The sequence below is a fragment of the Staurois parvus genome, unplaced genomic scaffold (genome assembly GCF_062004578.1).
Source record: "Staurois parvus isolate SC_StPar_1 unplaced genomic scaffold, SC_StPar_1.0 ptg001899l, whole genome shotgun sequence".
NCBI lineage: Eukaryota > Metazoa > Chordata > Amphibia > Anura > Ranidae > Staurois > Staurois parvus.
The window spans coordinates 1-25000 of NW_028319695.1; the positions used below are offsets into that span (position 1 = coordinate 1).

General features: G+C 51.5%; 1 protein-coding gene across 1 annotated transcript in view; it reads left to right on the plus strand.

Moving 5' to 3' along the window:
• Positions 1–10873: 10873 nt before the first annotated feature.
• Positions 10874–25000, plus strand: part of DCAF8 (DDB1 and CUL4 associated factor 8) — a gene marked incomplete at both ends in the record, with an annotated part of 40458 nt that continues 26331 nt past the window's right edge. The window contains 4 exons of the mRNA XM_089664360.1: positions 10874–11550; positions 19797–19937; positions 22190–22284; positions 22379–22489. Coding sequence (XP_089520486.1) covers positions 10874–11550; positions 19797–19937; positions 22190–22284; positions 22379–22489 — 1024 coding nt within the window. The remainder of the gene's footprint in view (positions 11551–19796; positions 19938–22189; positions 22285–22378; positions 22490–25000) is intronic.

Consider the following 25000-nt stretch of genomic DNA (forward strand, 5'->3'; position numbering starts at 1 on the left):
CTCTCCAGTCCGGACGCTTCCCCCCCCTCTCCAGTCCGGACGCTTCCCCCCCCTCTCCAGTCCGGACGCTTCCCCCCCCTCTCCAGTCCGGACGCTTCCCCCCCCCTCTCCAGTCCGGACGCTTCCCCCCCCTCTCCAGTCCGGACGCTTCCCCCCCCCTCTCCAGTCCGGACGCTTCCCCCCCCTCTCCAGTCCGGACGCTTCCCCCCCTCTCCAGTCCGGACGCTTCCCCCCTCTCCAGTCCGGACGCTTCCCCCCCCTCTCCGGTCCGGACGCTTCCCCCCCTCTCCGGTCCGGACGCTTCCCCCCCCTCTCCGGTCCGGACGCTTCCCCCCCCTCTCCGGTCCGGACGCTTCCCCCCCCTCTCCGGTCCGGACGCTTCCCCCCCCTCTCCGGTCCGGACGCTTCCCCCCCCTCTCCGGTCCGGACGCTTCCCCCCCCTCTCCGGTCCGGACGCTTCCCCCCCCTCTCCGGTCCGGACGCTTCCCCCCCCTCTCCGGTCCGGACGCTTCCCCCCCCTCTCCGGTCCGGACGCTTCCCCCCCCTCTCCGGTCCGGACGCTTCCCCCCCTCTCCGGTCCGGACGCTTCCCCCCCCTCTCCGGTCCGGACGCTTCCCCCCCCTCTCCGGTCCGGACGCTTCCCCCCCCTCTCCGGTCCGGACGCTTCCCCCCCCTCTCCGGTCCGGACGCTTCCCCCCCCTCTCCGGTCCGGACGCTTCCCCCCCTCTCCGGTCCGGACGCTTCCCCCCCCTCTCCGGTCCGGACGCTTCCCCCCCCTCTCCGGTCCGGACGCTTCCCCCCCCTCTCCGGTCCGGACGCTTCCCCCCCCTCTCCGGTCCGGACGCTTCCCCCCCTCTCCGGTCCGGACGCTTCCCCCCCCTCTCCGGTCCGGACGCTTCCCCCCCCTCTCCGGTCCGGACGCTTCCCCCCCCTCTCCGGTCCGGACGCTTCCCCCCCTCTCCGGTCCGGACGCTTCCCCCCCCTCTCCGGTCCGGACGCTTCCCCCCCTCTCCGGTCCGGACGCTTCCCCCCCTCTCCGGTCCGGACGCTTCCCCCCCTCTCCGGTCCGGACGCTTCCCCCCCCTCTCCGGTCCGGACGCTTCCCCCCCCTTCTCCGGTCCGGACGCTTCCCCCCCCTCTCCGGTCCGGACGCTTCCCCCCCCTCTCCGGTCCGGACGCTTCCCCCCCCCTCTCCGGTCCGGACGCTTCCCCCCCCCCTCTCCGGTCCGGACGCTTCCCCCCCCCCCCTCTCCGGTCCGGACGCTTCCCCCCCCCCCTCTCCGGTCCGGACGCTTCCCCCCCCCCCCTCTCCGGTCCGGACGCTTCCCCCCCCCCCCCTCTCCGGTCCGGACGCTTCCCCCCCCCCCCTCTCCGGTCCGGACGCTTCCCCCCCCCCCCTCTCCGGTCCGGACGCTTCCCCCCCCCCCCTCTCCGGTCCGGACGCTTTCCCCCCCCCCCCTCTCCGGTCCGGACGCTTCCCCCCCCCCCCTCTCCGGTCCGGACGCTTCCCCCCCCCCCTCTCCGGTCCGGACGCTTCCCCCCCCCCCTCTCCGGTCCGGACGCTTCCCCCCCCCCCCTCTCCGGTCCGGACGCTTCCCCCCCCCCCCTCTCCGGTCCGGACGCTTCCCCCCCCCCCCTCTCCGGTCCGGACGCTTCCCCCCCCCCCCCTCTCCGGTCCGGACGCTTCCCCCCCCCCCCCTCTCCGGTCCGGACGCTTCCCCCCCCCCCCTCTCCGGTCCGGACGCTTCCCCCCCCCCCCCTCTCCGGTCCGGACGCTTCCCCCCCCCCCCCTCTCCGGTCCGGACGCTTCCCCCCCCCCTCTCCGGTCCGGACGCTTCCCCCCCCCCCCTCTCCGGTCCGGACGCTTCCCCCCCCCCCCCTCTCCGGTCCGGACGCTTCCCCCCCCCCCCTCTCCGGTCCGGACGCTTCCCCCCCCCCCCCTCTCCGGTCCGGACGCTTCCCCCCCCCCCTCTCCGGTCCGGACGCTTCCCCCCCCCCTCTCCGGTCCGGACGCTTCCCCCCCCCCCTCTCCGGTCCGGACGCTTCCCCCCCCCCCCTCTCCGGTCCGGACGCTTCCCCCCCCCCCCTCTCCGGTCCGGACGCTTCCCCCCCCCCCCTCTCCGGTCCGGACGCTTCCCCCCCCCCCCTCTCCGGTCCGGACGCTTCCCCCCCCCCCCTCTCCGGTCCGGACGCTTCCCCCCCCCCCCCTCTCCGGTCCGGACGCTTCCCCCCCCCCCCCTCTCCGGTCCGGACGCTTCCCCCCCCCCCTCTCCGGTCCGGACGCTTCCCCCCCCCCCCTCTCCGGTCCGGACGCTTCCCCCCCCCCCCTCTCCGGTCCGGACGCTTCCCCCCCCCCCTCTCCGGTCCGGACGCTTCCCCCCCCCCCCTCTCCGGTCCGGACGCTTCCCCCCCCCCCCTCTCCGGTCCGGACGCTTCCCCCCCCCCCCTCTCCGGTCCGGACGCTTCCCCCCCCCCCTCTCCGGTCCGGACGCTTCCCCCCCCCCCCTCTCCGGTCCGGACGCTTCCCCCCCCCCCCCCCTCTCCGGTCCGGACGCTTCCCCCCCCCCCCTCTCCGGTCCGGACGCTTCCCCCCCCCCCTCTCCGGTCCGGACGCTTCCCCCCCCCCCCCTCTCCGGTCCGGACGCTTCCCCCCCCCCCCCCCTCCGGTCCGGACGCTTCCCCCCCCCCCTCTCCGGTCCGGACGCTTCCCCCCCCCCCTCTCCGGTCCGGACGCTTCCCCCCCCCCCCCTCTCCGGTCCGGACGCTTCCCCCCCCCCCCCTCTCCGGTCCGGACGCTTCCCCCCCCCCCCCCTCTCCGGTCCGGACGCTTCCCCCCCCCCTCTCCGGTCGGACGCTTCCCCCCCCCCCCTCTCCGGTCCGGACGCTTCCCCCCCCCCCCCTCTCCGGTCCGGACGCTTCCCCCCCCCCCCTCTCCGGTCCGGACGCTTCCCCCCCCCCCCCTCTCCGGTCCGGACGCTTCCCCCCCCCCCCCCTCTCCGGTCCGGACGCTTCCCCCCCCCCCTCTCCGGTCCGGACGCTTCCCCCCCCCCCTCTCCGGTCCGGACGCTTCCCCCCCCCCCTCTCCGGTCCGGACGCTTCCCCCCCCCCCTCTCCGGTCCGGACGCTTCCCCCCCCCCCCTCTCCGGTCCGGACGCTTCCCCCCCCCCCTCTCCGGTCCGGACGCTTCCCCCCCCCCCCTCTCCGGTCCGGACGCTTCCCCCCCCCCCCCTCTCGGTCCGGACGCTTCCCCCCCCCCCTCTCCGGTCCGGACGCTTCCCCCCCCCCCCTCTCCGGTCCGGACGCTTCCCCCCCCCCCCTCTCCGGTCCGGACGCTTCCCCCCCCTCTCCGGTCCGGACGCTTCCCCCCCCCCCCCCCCTCTCCGGTCCGGACGCTTCCCCCCCCCCCCCTCTCCGGTCCGGACGCTTCCCCCCCCCCCCTCTCCGGTCCGGACGCTTCCCCCCCCCCCCCTCTCCGGTCCGGACGCTTCCCCCCCCCCCCCTCTCCGGTCCGGACGCTTCCCCCCCCCCCCCTCCGGTCCGGACGCTTCCCCCCCCCTCTCCGTCCGGACGCTTCCCCCCCCCCCCCCTCCGGTCCGGACGCTTCCCCCCCCCCCCCCTTCCGGTCCGGACGCTTCCCCCCCCCCTTCCTGTCCAGGCCAATTTTCAGCTTTCAGCGCTATCACACTTTTGAATGACAATTGCGCGGTCATGCAACACTGCACCCATATGAATTTTTTAGTATTTTTTTGAGACAGATAAAGCTTTATTTTGGTGGTATTTATTCACCGCTGGGATTTGTATTTTTTTTTTTTGCTATGTAGATTAAAAAGTGCAAAAATTTTGAAAAAAGTGTTTCTTATTTGCAAGTAAATAATATTTCATCATAAATCTTGGCCAAAATTTATTCCGTTATCTTTTTAGTAAAAAAAAATAACCCAAATTATTTTTTTTACATTTTTATATTTTTTTACATACTGTCACCCTAGCAGTACAGTGTCACCATGGTGACACTGTACTACTTGTGGGGGGTGATGAGATTTTTTTTTTTTTTTTTTTTTTTACACGGATTGCTTTTACAACCATAAAGGATGTAAAAGCAATAATTTCTCCTTCTTTCTGGCTGCATTCTTGCAGCCATTGAGAACTACTGTGTGAGCTGTGATTGGTCACAGCTTGTCACATGGTACAAGGCTGTTGTGAATAGCCCTGTACCATGTGACCTCTGTGATCATTCAAAGATTTCACACGTAGTAAGCAATGATGTCAGAAGTGGCATCTTGCTTACTACTATTCATGAGATCACTGATTGGCCAATCAGTGATCACATGATCGGGACCTCGCACAGAGGTCCCGTACGACGATCAGTGTTCCACTGTGTTCAGCTGTGTCCAATGACACAGCAGACTCAGCAGATCTCCGGGTAACTACAGTTGCCGATATCGGCTGCACTCTCCTCACGCTGTCAGTGTGAGGAAATTACTGCCAAGAACCGGCAATTGTCAGAGAAATTATCGGCACCGATCATCGGGGCACTGAGGATACGTACCCTGATGATCAGTGCCCATCAGTGCCGCCCCATCAGTGCCGCCTGTCCGTGCCGCTCCTTCAACGCACATCAGTGAAGGAGAAAAATTACCTGTTTGCAAAATTTTATAATAGAAACAAAGAAACTTTTTTTTCAAATTTTTTGCTCCTTTTTTTTTTTTGTTTATAGTGCAAAAAATAAACTCCCAGTGGTGATTAAATACCACCAAAAGAAAGCTCTATTTGTGTGAAAAAAATGATAAAAATGTCATATGGGTACAATGTTGCATGACCGCGCAATTGTCATTCAAAGTGCAACAGCGCTGAAAGCTGAAAATTGGCCTGGGCAGGAAGGGGGTAGAAGTGCCCGGTAGGCGAGGGGCAGGAAGGGGGTAGAAGTGCCCGGCAGGCGAGGGGCAGGAAGGGGGTAGAAGTGCCCGGTAGGCGAGGGGCAGGAAGGGGGTAGAAGTGCCCGGCAGGCGAGGGGCAGGAAGGGGGTAGAAGTGCCCGGCAGGCGAGGGGCAGGAAGGGGGTAGAAGTGCCCGGCAGGCGAGGGGCAGGAAGGGGGTAGAAGTGCCCGGCAGGCGAGGGGCAGGAAGGGGGTAGAAGTGCCCGGCAGGCGAGGGGCAGGAAGGGGGTAGAAGTGCCCGGCAGGCGAGGGGCAGGAAGGGGGTAGAAGTGCCCGGCAGGCGAGGGGCAGGAAGGGGGTAGAAGTGCCCGGCAGGCGAGGGGCAGGAAGGGGGTAGAAGTGCCCGGCAGGAAGGGGGTAGAAGTGCCCGGCAGGAAGGGGGTAGAAGTGCCCGGCAGGAAGGGGGTAGAAGTGCCCGGCAGGCGAGGGGCAGGAAGGGGGTAGAAGTGCCCGGCAGGAAGGGGGTAGAAGTGCCCGGCAGGCGAGGGGCAGGAAGGGGGTAGAAGTGCCCGGCAGGCGAGGGGCAGGAAGGGGGTAGAAGTGCCCGGCAGGAAGGGGGTAGAAGTGCCCGGCAGGAAGGGGGTAGAAGTGCCCTGCAGGTGAGGGGCAGGAAGGGGGTAGAAGTGCCCGGCAGGCGAGGGGCAGGAAGTGGGTAGAGGGGCAGGAAGGGGGTAGAAGTGCCCGGCAGGCGAGGGGCAGGAAGGGGGTAGAAGTGCCCGGCAGGCGAGGGGCAGGAAGGGGGTAGAAGTGCCCGGCAGGCGAGGGGCAGGAAGGGGGTAGAAGTGCCCGGCAGGCGAGGGGCAGGAAGGGGGTAGAAGTGCCCGGCAGGCAGGGGGTTAACCACTTCCAGAACGCTCGCCCACATTGTACTGCGGACAGGCGGCCTGCGTAGGCAAAGTGACTGACATGCTGGTAGGTCCTTGTTTAGGGTGCACCCCTCCCGCACCAACACCCGCTGTGATTGTACATAGCAAGAGTCAGTCAACAGATCCCGGCCATTAATTCATGGCTGGGACCTGCTGATTGGCTGTGTTCAATCAGAGCCCGGTGTTGACAATCGCAGTACACAGAACATGGAAATGCAGTTATTTTAGTAACTATAAACGGCTAAATACCTTTTCTCGTCAGCCGTATATAGCAGTCTTGTGACTTTTATCAGTGTCCAGCTGAGCACTGGTTAAATCTCGTAGGGGGTGTTTTCATTCTGCTCTGATTGTCCTATGAGGCTGTATAACTCCTGACCCTCTGTCTGGACAGTGCTGATTGGCCCTGTGCTGATCTCATGCACTCTCCCAAAGGAAGAAAAAAAGAACCTCTGCACATGCTCGGTTTGGTGTGTACTGCTAGAGTGCCTCCTAGGCCTCTGTACTATCAGCAGGTGGATTGGGGGACAGTACAAGGGGAGGATCAGGGAAGACAGGATCAAACAGCCTTTTTACACAATGCAGAGGATTAACCCCTTAGGTTCCACAGGGAATATAACAAGCATGCTTTACGGCATCTACAGACTGATTGTACTGTTGTGGGTTCAGTAACATTTTAACAAACTAAAGATCCATCTGTTTGCTCCTACATGTGGGATGGATTAGCCATTGACTTTGTACCGAGGGACTGAAGTGTTCTGACAACGCAGTTCATGTTCCTTACGTAACTTCAGCTTGAAGACAAGGTGTTGAGGATATTTGGCGTTCTTCCAGATCTGGAAATGTCAGGGTGTGCTCTACCCGAGGTTTGTGCTCGATGTAGTAATGGAGGATCGGTCACATCTGGGATTGTCCAGAATCAGAATGTGTTAGAGGCACGATTCCATCACCTACCAGTCAGGGGCTCCTGATAGCCCACCCTGCCCTAATGTATACTCGCCTAGTTGCCCACCCTGCCCTAATGTATACTCGCCTAGTTGCCCACCCTGCCCTAATGTATACTCGCCTAGTTGCCCACCCTGCCCTAGCAATGTATACTCGCCTAGTTGCCCACCCTGCCCTAGCACTGTATACTCGCCTAGTTACCCACCCTGCCCTAGCACTGTATACTCGCCTAGTTGCCCACCCTGCCCTAGCACTGTATACTCGCCTAGTTGCCCACCCTGTCCTAGCACTGTATACTCGCCTAGTTGCCCATCCTGCCCTAGCACTGTATACTCGCCTAGTTGCCCACTCTGCCCTAATGTATACTCGCCTAGTTGCCCACCCTGCCCTAGCACTGTATACTCGCCTAGTTGCCCACCCTGCCCTAGCAATGTATACTCACCTAGTTGCCCACCCTGCCCTAGCAATGTATACTCACCTAGTTGCCCACCCTGCCCTAGCACTGTATACTCGCCTAGTTGCCCACCCTGCCCTAGCAATGTATACTCACCTAGTTGCCCACCCTGCCCTAGCACTGTATACTCGCCTAGTTGCCCACCCTGCCCTAGCAATGTATACTCACCTAGTTGCCCACCCTGCCCTAGCAATGTATACTCACCTAGTTGCCCACCCTGCCCTAGCACTGTATACTCGCCTAGTTGCCCACCCTGCCCTAGCAATGTATACTCACCTAGTTGCCCACCCTGCCCTAGCAATGTATACTCACCTAGTTGCCCACCCTGCCCTAGCAATGTATACTCGCCTAGTTGCCCAGCCTGCCCTAGCACTGTATACTCGCCTAGTTGCCCAGCCTGCCCTAGCACTGTATACTCGCCTAGTTGCCCACTCTGCCCTAATGTATACTCGCCTAGTTGCCCACCCTGCCCTAGCACTGTATACTCGCCTAGTTGCCCACCCTGCCCTAGCACTGTATACTCACCTAGTTGCCCACCCTGCCCTAGCACTGTATACTCGCCTAGTTGCCCACCCTGCCCTAGCAATGTATACTCACCTAGTTGCCCACCCTGCCCTAGCAATGTATACTCACCTAGTTGCCCACCCTGCCCTAGCAATGTATACTCGCCTAGTTGCCCAGCCTGCCCTAGCACTGTATACTCGCCTAGTTGCCCACCCTGCCCTAGCACTGTATACTCGCCTAGTTGCCCACCCTGCCCTAGCATTGTATACTCGCCTAGTTGCCCACCCTGCCCTAGCACTGTATACTCGCCTAGTTGCCCACCCTGCCCTAGCGTATACTCGCCTAGTTGCCCACCCTGCCCTAATGTATACTCGCCTAGTTGCCCACCCTGCCCTAATGTATACTCGCCTAGTTGCCCACCCTGCCCTAGCACTGTATACTCGCCTAGTTGCCCACCCTGCCCTAGCACTGTATACTCGCCTAGTTGCCCACCCTGCCCTAGCACTGTATACTCGCCTAGTTGCCCACCCTGCCCTAGCACTGTATACTCGCCTAGTTGCCCACCCTGCCCTAGCACTGTATACTCGCCTAGTTGCCCACCCTGCCCTAGCACTGTATACTCGCCTAGTTGCCCACCCTGCCCTAGCACTGTATACTCGCCTAGTTGCCCACCCTGCCCTAGCACTGTATACTCGCCTAGTTGCCCACCCTGCCCTAGCACTGTATACTCGCCTAGTTGCCCACCCTGCCCTAGCACTGTATACTCGCCTAGTTGCCCACCCTGCCCTAGCACTGTATACTCGCCTAGTTGCCCACCCTGCCCTAGCACTGTATACTCGCCTAGTTGCCCACCCTGCCCTAGCACTGTATACTCGCCTAGTTGCCCACCCTGCCCTAGCACTGTATACTCGCCTAGTTGCCCACCCTGCCCTAGCACTGTATACTCGCCTAGTTGCCCACCCTGTCCTAGCACTGTATACTCGCCTAGTTGCCCACCCTGCCCTAGCACTGTATACTCGCCTAGTTGCCCACCCTGCCCTAGCACTGTATACTCGCCTAGTTGCCCACCCTGCCCTAGCACTGTATACTCGCCTAGTTGCCCACCCTGTCCTAGCACTGTATACTTGCCTAGTTGCCCACCCTGTCCTAGCACTGTATACTCGCCTAGTTGCCCACCCTGCCCTAGCACTGTATACTCGCCTAGTTGCCTACCCTGTCCTAGCACTGTATACTCGCCTAGTTGCCCACCCTGCCCTAGCACTGTATACTCGCCTAGTTGCCCACCCTGCCCTAGCACTGTATACTCGCCTAGTTGCCCACCCTGCCCTAGCACTGTATACTCGCCTAGTTGCCCACCCTGCCCTAGCACTGTATACTTGCCTAGTTGCCCACCCCGCCCTAGCACTGTATACTCTGTGTGTATGTATGGAGAATATATATATATCTTTAATATCTTTTTTTAAGATACTCACATGCCCAGGGAATTTCAGTGCTGTCCTGCTGAAATCCTCTTCTCTTCTGCCTCCACTTGGTCCTGCGCCAAGACCTGATGAAGGGCAGTGCCCGAACCCCTGAAACGTGTTGGTTTCTCTTTGGATATTTATTTAAATCCCCACTTTAAATGGCCTAGCGGCTTGTCATTGGGAGATGTTGATGATGGGCCTAGTGGATTGTCATCGGGAGAACCACCATCTGAACCAGGAAGAGCCAGCAGTTTCCTAACGATGTCACACAAGAATGAGACGTCGTCAGGAAGCTGCTGGCTCTTCCAGGTTTAGCTGGCGGCTCTCCCGATGACAGGCTGCTAGGTCCACTCCACTCCTCCTTTCTCAATGAAGGATTATACTTCCTGGGTTAGGTGACATGCATATCCCAGGAGGCACAGCAGGCAAAGTGTACATTATTCACCTAGGCGAGTGACGTGTGTGGGGGAAGGGGTGGGCCGGCCTTTTTTTTTTTTTTTTTAAAAAGAGTGGAGAGGCAGCAACAATTGAAGATCCACCTTTAGTAAGCTTGTGTGAATGAGGCCATAACTTTTTTCCTTTGAATGGAAAACACTAGAAGGAAGTCGGATACATATTTGTGGACTTTTTTTTTTTTGGGGGGGGGTGGGTTTTTTTTTTTTTTGCACTATCTGTGTCCAATTGGGGGAATGTCTTCATTTCCCGTCATGTTACAGAAAAAAAAATTCCTTTTGTGAGATGGAAATACAATCTCAGATATTTGCCACCATAACTAGTGTCTCCCTCTGAAGGTTCCATTATTCTTGGTTAGTTGGCACCAAAATCAGCATTTCCATTTGAAGGCTTCTTTTTGTTCCTGGTTGGTTGTCACCATAACTAGTGTCTCCATTTGAAGGTTCCATTATTCTTGGTTAGTTGGCTCCAAAATAAGCGTTTCCATTTGAAGGCTTCTTTTTGTTCCTGGTTGGTTGTCACCATAACTAGTGTCTCCATCTGAAGGTTCCATTATTCTTGGTTAGTTGGCACCAAAATCAGCATTTCCATTTGAAGGCTCCTATTTGTTCCTGGTTAGTTGTCCCCATAACTAGTGTCTCCATCTGAAGGTTCCATTATTCTTGGTTAGTTGGCTCCATAATAAGCGTTTCCATTTGAAGGCTCCTTTTTGTTCCTGGTTAGTTGTCCTCCATTTGAAGGTTCTTTTTTGTTCCTGGTTAGTTGTCCCCATAACAAGTGTCCTCCATTTGAAGGCTCCTTTTTGTTCCTGGTTAGTTGTCCTCCATTTGAAGGCTCCTTTTTGTTCCTGGTTAGTTGTCCCCATAACAAGTGTCCTCCATTTGAAGGCTCCTTTTTGTTCCTGGTTGGTTGTCACCATAACAAGTGTCCTCCATTTGAAAGTTCCTCAAGCAATAAAAACTTAGGGAGTCCTAACCCTTCCCTACCTCAAACAAAAATAGAAAAAAAAAAAAGTTTTGGCTTTGAATATGCCTGAACTTCCATGTCAACCTTCGGTCATTCTTCCCACCCTTGCCTTTGGCCCACTAGGCCCTTTGTTTTATTATTGGTGACCAGTTTGCTCACCACCACCCAGTTGGCCCCAACAAGAATGATTTCTGTGCAGGTTGTCTTTTGTATTTAAATCATTTGACATTTGTTGCTGCTCCTGTGATGCTTCCCTTTTATCTCATATGTTCTTGGTTCTTCTCTTGCTCAGGAAGCTTCTCCAGTAGCCCAGAAGACATGTCTGGAACAGAAGAAGGGAAGGAGAACTCATCGGGGATTGAGGTGGAAGCCTCAGACGTAAGCCTAAGTCTCACCGGAGACGAGACGGGCACAAACCGAGCAGAAAGCAGGGACAGTAGCTCTGAGAGCTCGGGGGAGGACAAGGACTCCGACAGTATGGACGATACTGGACTGTATTCCATTAACGATGAGAACCGTGGAAATGACCGTTCACACTCGGAGGATGAGGAAGAGGAGGAGGAAGAAGAGGAGGAGGAAGACAGACTCCGTAAACGAGGCCAAAAAAAGCGAGCCAACAATGACCAGGACTCTTCTGATGATGAAAGGGCTTTGGAAGACTGGGTGTCCTCGGAGAAGACACCTTTGCCCAGACCTCGGTGGCGAGCCATCCGCGCGCTCAGACAAAGGGAGATTGGAAGCAGCCGGCGCTTCATTTACGACGCCTGCGGGGCACGCGGGTTCGTCCAGAGGTTCCGGCTCTTACACGGCCTGGATGGGCACCTCGGCTGCGTTAACACCTTGCATTTCAACCAGAGGGGCACTTGGTTGGCAAGCGGCAGCGATGACCTCAAGGTGGTCGTTTGGGACTGGGTGAGGAAAAAGCCCGTTCTAGAGTTTGAGAGCGGCCACAAAAGCAACGTGTTTCAGGTATGCACAGACACTACTCACTGTTTTTCTATTATTATTTTTTTTTTTTTGGTATTTTTTTATTTATTTATAATGTTCTGTACAAAACAAGCAAAACTTTAACTGATTGACGAACGCCAATATGACATTTTACCTATTTGTTGTATGTTCACCACTAGCATCCAGTAAGAGCAGCAGGAGTCCAGGGAGATAAAACTACAGAGATTGTAGTGAGTCGTGTAGAAGGGTCACCCCCCCCCCCCCCACCTTTAAAGGAAGGAATTTATGCTTAGTCAGTTGTGCACAGGCTGCCCACCACCATGCATTGAAAACCTAGTTTCACGCTAATATTTGTGAAATAGAAGATTCAGATAGTTAAATGTTATCTGCTTAGAAACGTTGACAATGTAAACACAACAAAAAAAAAGAAAAAAATTACTTTTAACCACCTCCAGTCCGGCCGTTCTATATAAACAGTGGCAGTGCAGGGTCGGGTGGCCGTTAATAAACGGCCTCCCTGCCCCCTGCTTCTGCACGCCCCCTGGGAGTGCGCAGCACTGCGATCCGGTGCCCGCTGTGTCCTGTGCCAGGACACAGTGGAACATCGATCGTCGTACGGGACCTCTGTGCGAGGTCCCGATCATGTGATCACTGATTGGCCAATCAGTGATCACATGCAGAGTAGTAAGCAAGATGTCACTTCTGACATCATTGCTTACTATGTGTGAAATCTGTGAATGATCACAGAGGTCACATGATACAAGGCTATTCACAACAGCCTTGTACCATGTGACAAGCTGTGACCAATCACAGCTCACTCAGTAGTTCTCAATGGCTGCAAGAATGCAGCCAGAGAGGAGAAATTATTGATTTTACAGCCTTTATGGGTGTAAAAGCAATCGGTGTACAAAAAAAAAAAAAAAAAATCTTCATCACCCCCCACAAGTAGTACAGTGTCACCATGGTAACGCTGTACTGCTAGGGTGACAGTATGTAAAAAAAAAAAGCATAAATAATATAACAAAAATAAAAATGTAAAAAAAAAATGTTAAATTATAATTTTTGGTTATACACTAATTTGGGGTTTTTTTGTTTTTTTTTTTTACCAAAATAACGGAATAAATTTTGGCCAATGTTTATGATGAAATATTTATTTGCAAAATTTTATAAGAACACTTTTTTTTTCAAAATTATTGGACTTATTTACAATTTTTGGATTATTTACATAGCAAAAAAAAAAAAAAAATCCCAGTGGTAAATAAATACCACCAAAATAAAGCTTTATCTGTCTCAAACAAATGCTAAAAGATTCATATGGGTACAGAGTTGCATGACCGCGCAATTGTCATTCAAAGTGTGATAGCGCTGAAAGCTGAAAATTGGCCTTGACTGGAAGGGGGGGGAAAGTGTCCGGACCGGAAGGGGGGGGGGAAAGCGTCCGGACCGGAAGGGGAGGGGAAAGCGTCCGGACCGGAAGGGGAGGGGAAAGCGTCCGGACCGGAAGGGGAGGGGAAAGCGTCCGGACCGGAAGGGGAGGGGAAAGCGTCCGGACCGGAAGGGGAGGGGAAAGCGTCCGGACCGGAAGGGGAGGGGAAAGCGTCCGGACCGGAAGGGGAGGGGAAAGCGTCCGGACCGGAAGGGGAGGGGAAAGCGTCCGGACCGGAAGGGGAGGGGAAAGCGTCCGGACCGGAAGGGGAGGGGAAAGCGTCCGGACCGGAAGGGGGGGGGGAAGCGTCCGGACCGGAAGGGGGGGGGAAAGCGTCCGGACCGGAAGGGGGGGGGAAGCGTCCGGACCGGAAGGGGAGGGGAAAGCGTCCGGACCGGAAGGGGAGGGGAAAGCGTCCGGACCGGAAGGGGAGGGGAAAGCGTCCGGACCGGAAGGGGAGGGGAAAGCGTCCGGAAGGGGAGGGGAAAGCGTCCGGAAGGGGAGGGGAAAGCGTCCGGAAGGGGAGGGGAAAGCGTCCGGAAGGGGAGGGGAAAGCGTCCGGAAGGGGAGGGGAAAGCGTCCGGACCGGAAGGGGAGGGGGAAAGCGTCCGGACCGGAAGGGGAGGGGGAAAGCGCTCCGGACCGGAAGGGGAGGGGGAAAGCGCTCCGGACCGGAAGGGGAGGGGGAAAGCGCTCCGGACCGGAAGGGGAGGGGGAAAGCGCTCCGGACCGGAAGGGGAGGGGGAAAGCGCTCCGGACCGGAAGGGGAGGGGGGAAAGCGCTCCGGACCGGAAGGGGAGGGGGAAAGCGCTCCGGACTGGAAGGGGTTAAAAGGGGGGATATGTAATTTTCATCCAGTTTTGGTAAAGTTGAATTGCAGGTTCAGCTGTTTGGAGAAATAAAAATATATAAATATTACACATCTATATCTTGGAGAATTGGTAATAAAATGTACGGAGAAAACATGAGCGAGTCGGCAAAACCCATTTCTACTGGGATTCGTTTTCTGTAACTGGAGGTGACAACAGAATGGCACAATTATAAAACAAAGCCTGGCAACAAGTAAACCAATGAAATGCATCCCCTTAGTTTTTAATCCTGTGTAGCGCCCCCTTTAGCATCAATGACAGTATGCCGTCTTCTGTAATGGTTGTCTATGAGGCCCCCGAATTCTTGCCGGTGGTAGAGCTGCCCATTCGTCTTGCCAAAGTGCCTCCCGGCCATACAAAGTCTTTGGCCGTCTTGCATGAGCCATGAGATCTCCCCAGAGCGGCTCAATATTAAGGTCAGGATACTGTGATGGCCACTCCCAGAACCTTCACCTTTTTCGGCTGGAGGGTCTGCTTGACCTTGTGTTTAGTTGGGGCCATTGTCATGCTGGAAATTCCAAGAGTGTCCCATGCTCTGCGTTTGTGAAGAAGAATGATAATTGTCTGCCAGCATTTTCTGATAACATGCTGCATTCTCTTTGCCATCAAGTTTCACAAGATTGTTTAGAGCTCCCCCCCGAAAAAACATCAGTGAGCCACCACCATGCTTCACAGTGGAGATGGTATTCTTGTCGCGGTTGACCTCTCTCCAAACACAGCGCTTGTGACCAGTTTGGTCTCATCGCTCCAAATTACAGAGTGCCAGAAGCTGTGAGGCGTGTTAAGGTGGTGTTGGGCATATTGTAACCAGGCTTTTTTGTGGCATTGACACGGGAAAGTCTGCTGACAACTCAACCACGCAGCTCATTTTTGTTCCAGTATCGTCCTATTGTGCTCCTAGAAATAACCACATCAACTTTTTCTAGGGAAGCCTGTATTTCTGCTGAGGTTACCTGTGGGTTTTTCTCTGGTAGTTGTGGTTGCAATCTTTTTTTTGTGTACCTGACCTTGGCATAGTATCAATAGATCCCCAGGTGTGGGAAGGGGCGCAAATGGGGCTGGCCCGGGGGCGGGGCCCTCATCCAGACAGGGTAGCTCAAGGTAGTTTAAATCAGGAGGCACCCTTGGAACCCTCCACACCAGGGAGATACTACAAACTTACTCTGCCCAGTGGGTACTTAATTTGGTTTATTATTCACATGGAAGGTCCTCAGGACCCTCCTCATACAATGAGGATACTATACCACCAGCCATCCCAGGCAGAGCGCCCCTACAGGACACTGACGAGAACTGGTACTGCATTTAATCTGCTTTTAAGAAGCAATCTTTATAAACATGACCTTGCCTGTAATTCAGCTTTACAGCAGTAGTAAACTGCTGCTGATACCAAAAAAAAAACTGGTCCCCCCGCAGGGTAAAGTCCTAATTTACGCACCGCAAACTAGCACAATATGACAGACTTGCCTCTGAAATGGGTCCCTTCAGCAGTTCCCTGTCGCTGGCTGCAGCCGCTTAATTAGCTGAGCCACGATGACGTCACTCCCACGTCACTGTTTAAGGCACAGGGCTCTGAAGGAACTGCACGTGTATGCTTTTCATTCAGAGCGCACGTGCTGGTGACATCACTGGCAGCTACACGGTACCTGACAGGGAATCATGGGTACCTGAAAGGGAATCAATCTTCACCCATTCTTTTTCGGGGGATCTCTGGCTGCAGCCGCGATGACGTCACTGTTTACGGCACAGGGCTCTGAAGGAACTGCACAGGTATGCTATTCATTTAGAGCGCATGTGCTGGTGACATCACCGGCGGCTACACAGTACTTGACAGGGAATCCTGAGTACTTGACAGGGAATCCATCTTCACCCAATCTTCTTTGGGTGTTCACTGGCTGCAGCCGCGATGAAGTCACTGTTTATGGCACAGAGCTCTGAAGGTACTGCACGGGTATGCCATTCCTTCAGAGCGCATGTGCTGCTGACGTCTCCGGCGGCTACACGGTACCTGACAGGGAATCCATCTTCACTCGGTCTTCTTCGGGGGTTCGCTGGCTGCAGCCGCTTAATTGGCTGAGCCACGATGATGTCACTCCCACATCACTGTTTACGGCACAGGGCTCTGAAGAAACGACACGGGTATGCCATTCCTTCAGAGCGCATGTGACGTCACTGGCGGCTGCACGGTACCTGACAGGGAATTCATCTTCACTCGGTCTTCTTTGGGGGTTCGCTGGTTGCAGCCGCTTAATTGGCTGAGCCACGATGACATCACTCCCACATAACCATTTATGGCACAGAGCTCTGAAGGCACTGCACGGGTATGCCATTCCTTCAGAGTGCATGTGTGGGTGACGTCACCGGCGGCTGCACGGTTCCTGACAGGGAATCCATCTTCACCCAGTCTTCGGGGGTTCGCTGGCTGCAGCCGCGATGACGTCACTTTTTACGGCACAGGGCTCTGAAGGCACAGCACGGGTATGCCACTCCTTCAGAGCACATGTGTGGGTGACGTCAATGGTGCCTTGCATTGTAAAAAAAAAAACAAAAAAAAAAACGCAAAGCCTTGAAGCCAACACCAACCTGCCCAAGGAAGTGATCCTGGTAGTGTTAACGACCCCCTTGGCTACGAGGTGGCCAGCGCTGTCTACTTTTCCTTCTGAAGGCCCAGAACATAGGCCATCGCACTGCAGCTTCTGGGTCACGTGTACTATTAATACGGCCCTAGGGGCAGGAATAAGCACTAGCTGAGGCTCTCGGGCATTGTTAAAGACAGGTGTATTTTTGCTTTACTCCGATACACCTGTATTTGCATCCATGTGCCTAGGCCCCAAGATTTTTCTTCACTTCCTGTCCTGTAGATGCAACAGGAAGACTTTGGAGTGTCTGTGATAATTTGCGTCATCAGCTTTTGATGTTGTGCAAGAAGACCTGGCTTGCAGCTGGGGTTCCATTTCTTGCCAAAGGTGTTCATTAGGGTTGACTTCTCGGCTCTGTGCAGGACGCTCAAGTTCCTCAACACCAAGCTGGTCAAACTATGTCTTTGTGCAAATAAATAATCTAATAGTGTAGCGCTTGATAACATATATAAAACAACTAAAATAAATAAATTAGGTACATAAACCTAGTGACAACTCACATAGTGTCTAAAATATAAGTGCTCTAAACAAGTGTAACTTAACTCATGAGTGAAAAACCTCATAAAACATATTAGTGTTGTTATAACCATTCAGCATAATAGTTGTGTTAGTGCCACTCCTAATCAATAATACATGTGATCGTGCCAAATCACTAAAGTAAATGTATTGTCCAATATCCAAAAAACAAATATAAAACAGTGAAGTCCAAGTGATGCTTAAATACACATGCAATGTGTTAACATGGTGTCACTCGTGAAAAATCCACTCTTCCACTTTGGCTGCAATGCCTCCTCACCTCCTTCCTACGACCCCTAGGGGCCAACAAGCCTTTAGGATCAACTTGGATCCTCAGCACTCCTGGATGGTACCTCTCAGGTTATCCTTCTGTTTGTTCTCCTCCACACCTTTCCGCCTCACGGAGACCTCTACTCCAATCCTCTGTAAATCCTCACTCTCACAATGGTGAGTTCAAGAAAAGAAATCCTCCATAGTGTAGTAGTTAAAATACCAACATTTTATTTATAGAATAGAAAGTCACTCACATTGTGTACAGCGTTTTTCTTCTCCCCTGCATGGGTAAACTGCACTCATGTAAGGCTCTAGGAAAATGGCGTCCCGTACCGGAAGTACGTCACTCGGGACTCCGGAAACTGCGTCTCTGCGTGCAGTGCCTGTGCAGACTCAAAGTTCCTCCCCACCAAGCTGGTCAAACCATTTTGTATGTAGTTGGCTTTGTGCATGGGGCACAGTCATGCTGGGACAGAAGAGGACCTTCCTCTGTGACCACAAGGCTGAAAGAGGTAGGCAACTTCGGCATTCCAGCTGTGAATGAGACATTGAAAAACTCTTGACGCCCACAGGCATGACTCCCAAAGGCAGAAGGATGATGGTTTTTGTAATTTCAGCTCTTCTGGGGTTCTAAAGGTTGTCTACCTTTTGTATGCTGTAACTTGAGCAGGACCCTTCGTTGGGGGGAAAATAAATATTTTGGTAGGTGTGGTGGTCACAAACCTTTTGGCCATATAGTTCAGGTTTAGTTTGTTGTGAAAAATGCTTAGAACTTGTTGGGCTTCTATTGTATATGTCTTTTTGAGGACCCATTTCTTACTAAGTGGAGCTTTATGCTTTAGATGACCATTCAGTTCTCTGTGTAGGCGCCATGTCGCGCTAGCAGAATCTCGCCAGCAACAGAAACATTAGAGAGCTCTCGTCTGCTCCCATGGCATCGCTCCCTCCTTGGCCCAAATGCTGCAGAATTTTGCCATTGAGTGGGAAGAGACTTCAATATCTTGTTGGGTCAACCAGCAAGGGAGCAACACTGTAGCATCACATGACTAGTTTATCTTTAGCAATCCTGTCCCCACATGGACAACCAGGGTGCTGGCTACCACAAACCTACCCAAACCCATGGATCCAATCCAGATATGCACCTACCACCCCACATGGACAACCAGGGTGCTGGCTACCACAAACATAATCAAACCCGTGGATCCAATCCAGATATGCACCTTTCACCCCACTTGGACAACTAGGTTGCTGGCTACCACAAACATACCCAAACCCATTGATCCAATCCAGATAGGTGCCTTTCACCCCACACGGACAACCAGGGTGCTGGCTACCACAAACATACCCAAACCCAAGGATCCAATCCAGATATGCGCCTTTCACCCCACACGGACAACCAGGGTGCTGGCTACCACAAACATACCCAAACCCAAGGATCCAATCCAGATATGCGCCTTTCACCCCACACGGACAACCAGGGTGCTGGCTACCACAAACATACCCAAACCCATTGATCCAATCCAGATATGCGCCTTTCACCCCACACGGACAACCAGGGTGCTGGCTACCACACACATACCCAAACCCATTGATCCAATCCAGATATGCGCCTTTCACCCCACACGGACAACCAGGGTGTTGGCTACCACAAACATAATCAAACCCATGGATCCAATCCAGATATGCGCCTTTCACCCCACACGGACAACCAGGGTGCTGGCTACCACAAACATACCCAAACCCAAGGATCCAATCCAGATATGCGCCTTTCACCCCACATGGACAACCAGGGTGCTGGCTACCACAAACATACCCAAACCCAAGGATCCAATTCAGATATGCACCTTTCACCCCACACGGACAACCAGGGTGCTGGCTACCACAAACATACCCAAACCCATGGATCCAATCCAGATATGCGCCTTCCACCCCACATGGACAACCAGGGTGCTGGCTACCACAAACACTCCAAAGCTTAGCTCTTCTTTCTGTGTTTAATTTGGCTGCATACATTGATGTCTCCATCTGAAACCAACCTTTGATGCGTTTGTTCATAGGGATAGAAGAACTTTCACCACTACTGGCTTGCTCAAAAAGGATGAAAGTCTTCTATCTCTATGAGCACGTTAGCAGTGGCGAAATGCGTCGAAGGTCGGTTTCGCAGTAAGCCGCACTCCAAAGCTTAGCTGTTTTTTGTTAACTGGTCAAAAAAAGGCTGCACTATAGTGATGTCTCCACCCAAAACCAACCGTTAACGCGTTTCACCACTACTGGCTTCCTCAAAAAGGATGAAACGCATTAAAGGTTGGTTTTGGGTGGAGACATCACTGTATGCAGCCTTTTTTTGACCAGTTAAAAACAAAAAAGAGCTTCGCTTTGGGGCGTGACTTATATTCTACTTTTGACCAAAGGTGTCAGGCTTCACACGTGCCCCAGATCTCTTTTTCTGAGAACTTCGAATGACTAAACCCTATCCCTTTGTAAGAGGAATGTGTTTCTCTTTCTCCCTCGAAGGTCTCTCTAACCTTTTTGTCGCTTTCTCATCAGGCAAAATTCCTGCCCAACAGCGGGGACTCCACGATTGCCATGTGTGCCCGCGACGGGCAGGTACGTGTTGCCGAGCTCTCTGCCACCCAATGCTGCAAGAATACAAAGAGGGTGGCGCAACACAAAGGAGCCTCTCACAAGGTATGCAGATTTTTTTTTTTAAGTTTTTTTGTTTTTGTTTCTTTGTTTTTCTTTGTTTTTGTTTCCTTGTTTTTCTTTGTTTTTGTTTCCTTGTTTTTCTTTGTTTTTGTTCCTTTTGTTTTTCTTTGTGTTTCTTTTTGTTTTTTGTGTTTTTCGTTTTGTGTTTTTTCGTTTTTGTGTTTTTTCGTTTTTGTGTTTTTTCGTTTTTGTGTTTTTTTTGTTTTGTGTTTTTTTCTTTTTTTATTTTCTTTTTGTTTTTTTTGGTGTGGGTTTTTTTTTCCTTAGGATAATACTTGTCTTCAACTAAAGTCTTAAAGCAGGACGCCAGTCAGTCTGATAAATGCACATAAATATATGACAATTCATTAAAATGTTAATTTTTTTTCTTTAACCACTTCCCGCCCGGCCCATGTCGATAAACGGCCGGACGGGAGCGCTGCCAAAGCGGGTGGACGTTTCTAAACGTCTCCCGCATCCATTGCCTGTGCGCACTCCCTGGGAGACGCGCGACACCGCGATTGGAACACAGATCTCTGTATTGGACCTCTGTGCGAGGTCCCCGATCATGTGATCATCGATTTGGACCCTTTTAGCCTATCCGCTTGCTCAGCGGGGGGAGGATCTCTCTGCTGATCCCCTCTGAGCGGGCGGATGTATAAATTGCGGCACCGCGATTGGTACACAGATCTCTGTATTGGACCTCTGTGCGAGGTCCCGATCATGTGATCATTGATTTGGACCCTTTTAGCCTATCCGCTTGCTCAGCGGGGGGAGGATCTCTCCGCTGATCCCCTCTGAGCAGGCGGATGACACGGCTTGAAGGAAAGAAAATTGCTTGATTCCCCCATCAACACAGTCAGTGTTGATGGGGGAATGCCTCCAATTGCGCTTTTGTATTCTGACGGCGGGAGGCTTCCCCACCATCAGAATACAACCATTACTGTTGACGGCACTTCAGTACAACCAGCCTGTCCATAGATGGATGAAAAATGCGTATGGTTCCTGCTGAACCGGCCAAATTATGATCGGTCTATGGCTGGGTGAAGGAACTGACCTGTACATTAATCCATTCACAACTTCCTCTGTATGACCTGTACAACCCCCATCCATACCAGCATGTTCATTTCCAGACATTGTGGCAGAAACCAGATCACCTCGGGGTGTTCACTGTCCAACTAGGGGGTGCTCCTACGGTCTGGTTTTTTATTTTGCGGTTTTATAACCGAAATTAAAGGAGCCCATTTTTCCTTTTATATATTATAGTGGTATTTAAACCCGAAGAATTAAACGTATTATTCGTATTAAACCCGAAGAATTAAACGTATTATTCGTATTAAACCCGAAGAATTAAATGTATTATTCGTATTAAACCCGAAGAAATAAACGTATTATTCGTATTAAACCCGAAGAATTAAATGTATTATTCGAATTAAACGTATTATTCGTATTAAACCCAAAAGCAATCGTGTATTATATTGCAGCTTATGAATTCTTCGATGTGATGGCTGCATTGGTTTTCTTTTATTAGGCTTTCTTTCTTTTATGTTCTCCTGGTGATCTGGCCAGTTGTTTTTCAAAAGAACAACCCACATGGAAGAAAAATATTTGAAATATAGTTCACAAATATTCTTCCCAAATATATTGACATATATTTGAAATGCTACAATTTTGGCCGTATTCAGTATATTTTAAAATATATTTGTGTGTGTAAAAAAAAAATAAAAAAAAAAATAAATATATATATATTTATTATTATTTATTTATTTTTTTACACACACAAATAAATATATTGAATATGGCCAAAATTGTAGCATTTCAAATATATATTTTACACTCATATATACATGTACATGCATAGATATTATACACACACATATATATTTACACACACACACACACACACACACACACACACACACACACACACACACGTTGAAATACTATACCATTAATTTGTAAACCGTGTGGCATGACCCAATAATTATCACTGTAAACTGAAAAATGGCCTAATGAAGGGGTATCACAGGTTGCTACTCAAATGGTTACGTTATCAATTTATTATTTTTTTTAATGTTGTAATTGTATCTGAAAATAACAGCATTAAACAGGTGGTACTGCAGCCTGAAGGTGGCAGTGTTTTTTTTGGTTGGTGTCATAGCTGACATAGTGATCACACGGTGAGGAATCGCTAATTGTATGATTTGCGCAGAGTTGTCACAGGTCTTTATCTGTGTATTTTGCCTCCTCCTCAGCTCGCCCTAGAACCCGACTCCCAGTGTACTTTCCTGTCCGCCGGTGAGGACGCTGTAGTGTTCACCATCGACCTTCGGCAAGACCGACCTGCGTCGTAAGTACCAATCTCCCTCTGACATCACACCAAAGCAACGTCTTACAGAGTCTAACGCATCTTCCTGCTTTGCCTTCTCTTTGCACACACACAGGAGACTAGTTGTCACCAAGGAGAAGGACAAAAAGATTGGACTGTACACGATATATGTCAATCCGGCGAACACGTACCAGTTTGCAGTGGGCGGCCGCGACCAGTTTGTCAGGTGAGAGCTTGCTTTTGTTCTTCATGTGTGATGTGTATCTGGGACAAGAGCATTGAGAGCTTTTATTTCGTTCTCCAATCTTTGTTGTCACCAAAACTTCACTTATTGGGTGATGTAAACCTACCGGGACAGGCCGAGATGTGCAGAACGGCTGTACCTCCCACATGGAAGAAAAATGTTTTTAAAATATTCTTCCCAAATATTATGTCATATATATTGTAAATACAATTTTGGCCATATTAAAAAAAAAAAAATATATATATATATTTACATACTGTATGTTGAAATATGTTTTTTATATAGTACAATATATATGAAAAATATTTTTAGAAATTCTTTCTTGTTAATGTATTCAAATTTTTTTTTTAGCATATAAAAAAAGTAATGTTTACAAATGTATGTAAAAATATATGTTAATACATTCCAAAAATGTAGATTAAATGTTTTTTTGTTTTTTCAAATATTTTGTAATATGTAATATATAAAAAACGCATTTCAACATACAGTGTGTGTCTGTATATATGTATGTGTATATATATATCACTGTATGTAGAAATGTGTGTTTTTGTTTTTTTTTTTAATTTTGTATATATTACAAAATACATGAAAAATATTTGTGTGTGTGTGTGTGTATATATGTATATATATATATATATATATATATATATATATATATATATATATATATAATATTTATTTATTTTTAAATCCTTCAGATTTCTTTTTTTAGCATATAAAAAAAAAAAGTAATTTTATCACATTTGTAAGTACATTTTACCAAAAATGTAGAGTAATTGTATTTTTTTCATGTTTCAGATATTTTGTAATATGTAGCATATAAAAAACGCATTTCAACACGTGTGTGTGTGTGTGTGTGTGTGTGTGTGTGTGTGTGTGCATAGGGGCAGACTGACAACTCATGGGGCCCCCGGGCGATAGGGGATCATGGGGCCCGTGTCTTTGCCCAAACTTAAAAGAGCCTATGAAAAAGGTATTGGGGGGCACCTCATGGGACCCCCTACTGACCACGGGCAGTGCCCGAGTTTCCAAATGGTCAGTCTGCCCCTGTGTGTGTGTGTGTGTGTGTGTATATATATATACAGTGGGGATGGAAAGTTTGGGCACCCCAGCTAAAAATTTGTATTAATGTGCATAAAGAAGCCAAGGAAAGATGGAAAAATCTCCAAAAGGCATCAAATTACAGATTAGACATTCTTATAATATGTCAACAAAAGTTAGATTTTATTTCCATCATTTACACTTTCAAAATAACAGAAAACAAAAAAATGGCGTCTGCAAAAGTTTGGGCCCCCTGCAGAGTTAATATCTTGTACTGCCCCCTTTGGCAAGTATCACAGCTTGTAAACGCTTTTTGTAGCCAGCCAAGAGTCTTTCAATTCTTGTTTGAGGTATATTTGCCCATTCTTCCTTACAAAAGTCTTCCAGCTCTTTGAGATTTCTGGGCTGTCTGTCACGCACGGCTCTTTTAAGGTCTATCCATAGATTTTCAATGATGTTGAGGTCAGGAGATTGTGAAGGCCATGGCAAAACCTTCAGTTTACGCCTCTTGATGTAATCCCCCGTGGATTTCGAGGTGTGTTTAGGATCATTATCCATTTGTAGAAGCCATCCTCTCTTTAACTTCAGCTTTTTCACAGATGGCATCAAGTTACCATCCAAAATTTGCTGAAATTTTATTGAATCCATTTTTCCTTCTACTCGTGAGATGTTCCCTGTGCCACTGGCTGCAACACAACCCCAAAGCATGATTGATCCAACCCCATGCTTCACAGTTGGACAGAGGTTCTTTTCATTAAATTCTGTGCCCCTTCTTCTCCAAACGTACCTTTGCTCATTCCGCCAAAAAGTTCAATTTTAACCTCATCGGTCCACAGAACTTGTTTCCAAAATGCATCAGGCTTGTCTATATGTTCATTTGCAAAGTTCAAACGATGATTTTTGTGGTGAGGACGTAGAAGAGGTTTTCTTCTGATGACTCTTCCATGAAGACCATATTTGTACAAGTATCTCTTTATAGTGGAATAGTGTACCACAACTCCAGTGTCTGCCAGATCTTTCTGGAGGGATCGTGCAGTCAAACGTGGGTTTTCAATTTTCTCACAATCCTGCGAGCTGTTCTGTCTGATATTTTTCTTGGTCTTCCAGATGTTGCTTTAACTTCCACTGTTCCTGATGACTGCCATTTCTTAATTACATTCCGAACAGATGATATTGACATCTGAAAACGCTTTGCTATCTTCTTATAGCCTTCTCCAGCTTTGTGAGCGTCAACTATTTTCAGTTTCAGTTTTCTAGACAACTACTTAGAAGAACCCATGGTGCTGATTGTTGGGGCAAGGTCAGATGAGTCTGGGCATTTAAAACCTTTGAGATTGACATCACCTGGTCTTCCCAGACGATGATTGAGAACAATCCATGACACTGGCAGGTCTCAGCTTGGCAAAGGGGGCAGTGCATGCTATAAATTCTGCAGGGTGCCCAAACTTTTGC